General features: G+C 36.6%; 1 protein-coding gene across 2 annotated transcripts in view; it reads right to left on the reverse strand.

The window, feature by feature from the left end:
• Window positions 1-6,836, reverse strand: part of Rab3c (RAB3C, member RAS oncogene family) — a 254,568-nt gene extending 247,732 nt beyond the window's left edge. The window contains exon 1 of one of the 2 annotated variants that reach the window (XM_048800017.1): window positions 6,545-6,836. In XM_048800017.1, the coding sequence (XP_048655974.1) occupies window positions 6,545-6,562 (18 nt within the window). In that variant the 5' untranslated portion in view covers window positions 6,563-6,836. Of the gene's footprint in view, window positions 1-5,720; window positions 5,929-6,544 lie in introns of those variants that run through there. The other variant, XM_015497368.2, reaches the window with a different exon arrangement.
• Between the last annotated feature and the right edge of the window lie 1,684 nt (window positions 6,837-8,520).

An 8,520-nucleotide genomic window follows, 5' to 3' on the forward strand; every position in this document is an offset into this window, starting at 1 on the left:
TTTTTTTTTTTTTTTTTTTTTTTTTTTTTTTGAGACAGGATCTCACCAAGTTTCTGAGATGGCCATGAACTTGTGATCCTCCTGCTTCAGCCTTCCAGGAACTGAGATTACAGTTACGCAGCACCATGCCCAGTGGAAAACCATTTTTTCTTTTATTTTTTAATTAAATTTTTTATTCTAATTTGTTATATGTGACAGCACAATGCATTACAATTCATATTACACATATAGAGCACATTTTTTCATATCTCTGGTTATATACAAAGTATATTCACACCATTCGTGTCTTCATACATGTACTTAGGGTAATGATGTGCATCTTATTCCACCATCTTTTTTACATCCCTTTCCCCTTTCCTTTCCCTCCCTCCCCTTTACCCTATCTAGAGTTCATCTTATCTTTCCATGCTTCCCCTCCCAACACCACTATGTAATCAGCCTCCTTATATCAGAGAAAACATTGGGCATTTGTTTTGGGGGGGATTGGCGAACGTCACTTAGCACTATATTCTCTAATTTCATCCATTTACCTGCAAATGTCATGATTTTTTTCTCTTTTATTGCTGAGTAATATTCCATTGCGCATATATATATATATATATATATATATATTTTCTTTATCCATTTATCTACTGATGGGCATCTAGGTTGGTTCCACAGTGTAGCTATTGTGAATTGTTCTGCAATAAACATTGATGTAGCTGTGTCCCTATAGTTTGCTGTTTTTAAGTCCTTGGGGTATAGACCAAGGAATGGGATAGCTGAGTCAAATGGTGGCTCCATTCCAAGTTTTCCAAGGAATCTCCATACTGCTTTCCATATTGGCTGCACCATTTTGCCGTCCCACCAGCAATGTATGAGTGTATCTTTTTCCCAACATCCTTGCTAATACTTATTGTTGTTTGTATTCTTAATGGCTGTCATTCTGACTGGAATGAGATGAAATCTTAGAATAGTTTTGATTTGCATTTCTCTAATAGCTAGAGATGTTGAACATTTTTTCATATATTTGTTGATTGATTGCATATCACCTTCTGAGAAGTGTCTACTCAGTTCCTTAGCCCATTTATTGATTGGGTTATTTGTTATTTTGGTGTTTAGCTTTTTGAGTTCTTTATATACCCTAGAGATTAGTGCTCTATCTGATGTGCAAGTTGTAAAAATTTGCTCCCAAGTTGTAGCTCTCTATTCAACTCACTAAGTATTTCTTTTGCTAAGAAGCTTTTTAGTTTGAATCCATCCCATTTATTAATTTTTTATTTTATTAATATTGTCAAAATGACCATACTACCAAAATCACTATACAGATTTAATGCAATTCCAACCAAAATCCCAATGACATTCCTCATAGAAATAGAAAAAGTCATTATGAAATTCACCTGGAAGAATAAGAGAGCCAGAATAGCTAAAGCAATCCTTAGCAAGAAAAGTGAAGCAGATGGCATCACTATACCAGACCTTAAATTATACTACAGAGCAACAGCAACAAAAACAACATGGTACTGGCACCAAAACAGACTGGTAGACCAATGGTACAGAATAAAGGACACAGAGACTAACCCACATAATTATAGTTATCTTATATTAGACAAAGGCACCAAAAACATATATTGGAGAAAAGATAGCCTCTTCAACAAATGGTACAGGGAAAATTGGAAATCCATATGCAACAAAATAAAATTAAACCCCTATCTCTCACCATGCACAAAACTCAACTCAAAGTGAATCAAGGACCTAGAAATTAAACCAGAGACCCTGCATCTAATAGAAGAAAAGTAGGCCTCAATCTCCATCACATTGGATTAGGCCCCTACCTCCTTAATAAGACTCCTATAGCACAAGAATTAAAATCAAAAAATCCATTCTTACACCACAAAAGTTTGTAAAATAGGTTAATTCCCCTCTCACTTTCCTTTTTAGAAGTGAGGTAAAATCTTGAAGAACTGGCCCAAATAGAATAGGAAAGAATTTCTTGTTTCTCCAGTGTCAGCTAGGGACTTCCTTTTTCTGTAAAGAATGAGGACTAAATTTCCATTTCACATTAATATAGTGTGATTATCTTTGCAGATGTACATGGAAATTCAATAATAATGAAATGTAAAAAGGTCATAGGCATTCCATATCCAAATGAAACCATGATATTTAAACATTCATTCATTGTAATTTGGTTTGGTGTATTAATATCCATCTAATAGTTTTCACCTAAACTTCATTTTCATTCTGCTCTACATTCATCCCTCAATCTGCCCACATCTTGGACTAAACAATCTTTTCTGGTACTTTTCTCCATGCTTTAGTAAGACACTGTTCTTTGCAGTTTTCTAAAAAGGCAACTCTGCATCCATGAGATAATCCAGAAAGTTCATGATAACAAAACTTAAGAGTAAGTATGTAGGCAGAGACAACAGATTCCACTTTGATACTGCAAGACAGTAAGTAAACCTACAAAAAATTATAAGTCTAGATGACAGAAAGTAAGCCGTCTTTAAAACACTGGCCCTTCTCAAATATTTGGTTTAATTTACAGCAGATTATTTTATAATAGAAGATAGTGATAATATAGATTTCTCTTTCTTCTGAACCAACTGAATGAATCACACTTATCTACCTTTATACAACCCACTCATGTCTTCTTGGGGAACCCAAAATAATAAAGGAAAGAACATGGGCATGTTGGACAGGGAGATCTAGCAGAATTTTAACTCTTACATGTTGGAAAAGTTATTTAATCCTAATAAGCTCCAGTATCTTGCTTGTAATTAGGGTAATGAGAACACACAGGATTTTAAGTATATTTATAAATATTTTGACCTAAATATAATAATATATGATTGTTTTATGCACACACAAATATAATAGGATGTAAAGCACAGTGGCTGGCACAGAGAAGGCACTAGATAAACTGAAATTTGTTCAATCTGGCTCCTGAATAAATGACAATCTGTTTGCAAAGCCTTGCCTTCAAGTTATGGGCACTCATATTTCCCCCTTTTACTTGGCCCTCAGGATTTACATACACACTACATGAGAAGATGCAAATGACCATCTCCTGCATTGAAATTCTAAGCTCATCAACTGGAACACACTTACTAAATGCTATTCCTATTTACTTAGTTACAAAGGAAATACATACCTCTCAGACTATCATTACCTATTATTTTAGTAGTCATGTAAAAAAAACACAATTATTATTTCTTCTTTTCTGTCAATTTAGAGGAAAATATTCTTCAGAAAATATGCACATATCAAAGGCAACTACCTTGAACCAAACACTAAGCTATTTACGTAGGCACAATACTTTTAAAAGGACATTGTATATTTTAAGCCCTTCTTTGATTTAAGAAAAATGTAATAAATTAGGAAATCAAACCTATAAATGAAAAAAATTCATTTTGTTTCACATCAACAAATACATTAAATATTTCAAAAGAAAAAACTCTGAGGATAATTAAATTATATAGTGAGGTTTGGCTTGTGACTCATCTATCAGAAAACCTGGTGAGAAATATTTGGGGCCTATATTTAAAATGATATTGTTCAACATTTACATGAAAAATAAAAGAATGGCAACTAGTTGTCTTCTTGTATTTTCATACTTCAAGTCACCTGAAATGTGATTATGATTTAGAAGTATAGATGCTGAGGCATTACTTGCTGTTTAAAAAAAAAAAAAAACTTAAATCATGCTTATTGATTTTATTCTTCCTATCATAATATATTTTCAAAAATTCGTTAATTATTATGCAGAGTTCACCATCACAGCAATAAACTGAATCAATGTATGTGCTTTAATTAAATGTACTTTAAAAAGTCATTCTTAAAATATACATGTACTTCATGATAGCATTTGGGATTTTAAACTTTCAATTTTTTAAGAATCTGCTCCAATGAATAAAATGCACCATAAATTTGGAAAACAATCCACACATGAGTAAATTAATGTCATCTTACCTAATATTTATATTAATTCTTAATTTAAGTCCTAAAATAGGACCTTACAATACCTATTATATAGTGGTGGACACATGAAACAATTTGAAATATTTTCTAATGCACTAATTTTGCACAATTCTATGATATTCAATGGCCCCTCTGAATACTCTAAATAACATTTAAAAGAAAAAAATTAATATACAATTTGGTTGTTTGTTCAGTAATTTGTTTTGACAGAGTGATTTCAGTACCTACATAGAGTTTACTACAAGTACTAATGATCCACCTTATTTTGAATTTTGGAGAAGTTCTTACAGTATAAATTTAAGATGTACAACATGAAGTTTTGATATACAAATAGATAGCCAAGTGTAACAACCCACTTTTAAAGTCTACTGCCAATGTTTACTCATAATCAAATATGATTAATTTAGCCAGTTGGCTCTTGGCAATAATTCTAGTAATGGAAAATTATCATAAGCCAATATGTCTTGATTGCAAAGCCTGCCCCTTTATTGTCTGCCTAGATTCTTTTCACATCAAGTCTGTAGTGAAAAGCAAAGTCACAAACAGAGGTATTAGAATGCGCACAATGGGACCACTGTTCCCTGGAACAAATCAAGTTTTCAATAACTCTTACAGTAATTTGAGGGCTTCCATTATATAATCCTTCAAAAAAATAAATTATATATTTTTTTCATTGAACAATCCAGTGAGTGTACCTTAATATACACAACAAGTAAAATAAATTAAAAGTAAATCAAAGCATATGTTTAAGTCCTGGGTTCATGAAGAAAGCATGAGAAATGTTTAAGCCTCGATTAATGTCAAATATTCAAGTTGTTGGGTTTGGCGACAAAGGTGGATTCTCAAGAGAGAACACATTCCAAATGGGATGTTCTATTCTCCTCTCAACCCCATTCATAAAACGCCTTGCTGTTATGCAATGGGATCACTCTGCGTGGGTAATGAACATACAGGCTGATGTTCAGCGTTGACTGGTTGCACACAGAACTGAAACATCACTTATCTTTTACTTAAAAACAGAACTTAAGGGAAGATGTTTAGGCAGAAGCACTTTTGCACGGAGTCGTTTGCATTTCTTAAGGAAACAAACCCAAGAATGTGACTGAAATGAGGAATCCAAAGGCACAACAAATGAGTACTTCACACAGGAAAGCTCAGAGCAAGGGTCTCCTAGAAGGAGTAAACCAGTTATGTGGCCATAGATAAAGGGCTGGCATAGCTCTGGGAGAAGCCAAGCCTGAACGTGTTCGCTATTTTGAGCTGATATTGAAGAAAGGGAATTTGAGAACCCTAACACTGGCTTCCCTTTTCTTAATGTGACCTTAACCGTGCAGAATTCTCTCTATCCCAACTCAGGTAAAGAGGTCTCAACCCCGAACCTAACTCGCCTGCTTTAAATCTCAAGAGTTTACACCGCAGTCACAAATCTGGGAAACCAAGAGGGATGATCAATGCCAACATGAGACTGCATGTTCTTTTGACTTTTGTTTGCTGGGGTTTTCATTTTCGATAGACCTCCTCACTCTCCTTATGGAGCTGGGAAAGATAATGAACACCCATATTCCTCATTAAGACAGCCCCAATTACAGCCACACGAAACCTAGAGGACCCAAATCTGTCCCCAGAACCGAATCACAGAGCCGCCTCTCCATGGGTGGCCACCTAGACCGTCCCTTAGGTCGAGAACAGTTTGTGCCTGGAATGAGGGGAAAGCATCTCTCTTAATTCCTCCCCAGACCACTCTTTCTGTATAGACCCACCTGCATGGGCGCTTCGTGTCTCATTGTAGGCAAATGTTCTTTCTCTCTAGGGCAGCGCTGGCCGGGACGCCCCGCAAAGCGTGCACAGCCCGCGCGTTCCACGCTCCACACTGCACTCTCAGGGTTCACTAACCGGTTCCAACATCAGCACCAGAGCTGTCCTCTCCTGGCGCCCGCACACGCGTACTGGCTAGGAACCCCGAGTACTCCTGGGAGTTGTAGTCTTGTCCTGCAGGTCTTTTATGCAAACGGGCAAGCGGTGAACTACACCTCCCGGCAAGCAAGCAAGACTTTAAATAGGCTCGGTCTTCCAGTAGCACTTGACCGCGGATCCTCCCTTCTTCGCCTTACGGGTTGCTCCTGGCTATTATCGCTCTTAGCTTCCTCTGCCCCTTTCTTTGCAAGGCTCCAGCAAAAGTGACCTCAGTGATCTCTGCTGGAGATTTTTCTTTACTAGCTATCCCCCTTGGGAAGCCAGATTGAAATTCCCTAGTTGGGAAGCGCAGTCTTGGTGCTCATTTCCAATACAAATGATACCTTCTATGACTCCCCGCCTCACCTCTACCCATCTCAAATCGGAAAAGTTTATACATTTCCATAGGATGAGTGGGGTAGTTTTACTATCTTATTCAATAAACACGAGAAAGAAAGGAAGGCACACATATAAAGAAAGTGTTTTATCTGCATAAATGCATTGAGAAGACTCGAGGGCGCGCGCGCGCGCGCACACATACACACACACACAGAAACAGACACACGTCCCAAAGTCCGTGAAAGCGAGATTTCTCGCTGAATACACTCAAGAATTCCCTTCACTTGCTTACCTTTCCATAGAGCTCCATTGCAGCTGGAGGTTCGGAAACTCTTGAGTAAATCTCCCTGCAGCAAACGGAGTGAAAGTCTTACGCAGCAAGCGGGGCTAAACTGAAAAGGCACAACACAATGGAAGAGCTAGGGGTAAGCGGCTCCCTGAGAGAGAAACGAGGGACGTAGATAGGACAACTGATTTAGATGGATAACTTCTTTCCTTAGGTGGGGGAAGCGCGGAGTCTTCAAGTGGCAGCTGCAGAGAAAGGACTGAGAGTCTCTTAGGAAGTGTCAGGGGCGATCAAGCTGGGCAGCCCCTCCCCAATCCCTCCCCCAGGAACCTTCCACCGTCATTAGTGCGCACACACAGCCACCGCTGGCCGCAGGCTGGAGAGCTGATAGGGCACCGGGTTATTTATCCAAAGCAAGTCACATAAAATGAACACATTCATCACCAGAGCCCAGAAGCACCGCCAGGGAATGAGATGGGAGACCTCTATTAAGTTATTCTGTCCTTTCTTTAGCACAGAGCCATTCCTTATATTACAATCGCACTCCTCCTAGATTAGTTCATAGCATGATTTTCAAATCTCTGAACTGCATTTTTGTTACACGTACCCTTTCCCATCAATTGACTACCATGTATGGCTATTTATGTCCTCTATACCTATCTAAAGATGGCCCTCTCCCCGTAAGAGTGAACGTTGATCATCCAGAAATGATGCCTGTCTTGGCATGAGGTCAAATGTATTGTTTTGGTGGTGGAGTAGAAAAGGAAACAATCATTATTATATTTGCAGGAAGGCATGAAAGGAATAACTTGAATCCGCTTTAAACTTCACCGCATTAGACAAAGCAGTAGAAGGGAGATTCTGGAATTTAATACATTTGACAATCTCTTTGGGAGGGAGGGTTGAAATTCATATTTTCAAACTCTATGTAGAGATTTTGATTGACTATATCTGATCAGAGGTCTGGGAATTTTAAACAAATACCCTAGCAATTCTGATGAAACCGGCTCCTTTACCTTAACTTGAGAAACACTACCTTAAAAGATTCATATGTAAGACATCTTCCACCACATTTTAAGATACGAACCTTGAAATTTTCACTGTATGAACTTAATATTGCAACAACCCTGTATGGGGATCCTATTCAAAATATTTAGTTAATTAAAGTTTGGGGGGTTTTTTGTTTTTGTTTTTTTTTTTTTTTTAAGAGTCTAAGATCTATCTGCTAATCTATGATTAGTGAGAATGTAATGTGACATCATCCAGATAAATAATTTTTATAACTACTCAGAAAATACATTTTAAAATGCTCACTTCATAATGGAGGATTATGATTAGAAAATAATTTTTAAATAGCCAAAAGCAAAATGAAAAGTGAAAGGGAATTCTATAACAATATGTTTCATGGTAGCAGCTTACTGCAAGTAATACAGAGTGTTTTATTAAGACATACCTAAGAGTGTATCTCTTTATGAGTTTTTTCCAAGAGAAATACCAATTAAATAATACTGATACTTAAATGCATAGAATTGACATTTAATATTTGTTCAACTACTGACAACATGTTTCTTCAGAACAATTTGCTGTATTTTTTCTACCATCAATACATTTCTTAAAGCATATTTAAATATCATGAATATTTAACTTACAAATTTACTTTTCTTTGAGAAATTTATCCCTTCTCAGCATTTTACTAAAATGACATACATCCTTGATTTTTTTTAAAAAAAATATATAATTTTAGTTGTAAATGGACACAATACGTTTATTTATTTTTTTTTTATTTTTATGTGATGCTGGGGATTGAACCCAGTGCCTCATACAGGCTAGGCAAGCACTCTACCACTGAGCCACAACAACCCCAGCCTACATCTTTGATTTTTTAAGTGTGTCTTTAAGTTTGTGGAAGTATCCATAAAAATTAAGTTTAAAAAACTAGATTTGCAAAAGGGCTTTGGGAACTAAGTTCTGTCCTACTCATA

Source organism: Marmota marmota, unplaced genomic scaffold (assembly GCF_001458135.2).
Source record: "Marmota marmota marmota unplaced genomic scaffold, marMar, whole genome shotgun sequence".
NCBI classification, from domain to species: domain Eukaryota; kingdom Metazoa; phylum Chordata; class Mammalia; order Rodentia; family Sciuridae; genus Marmota; species Marmota marmota.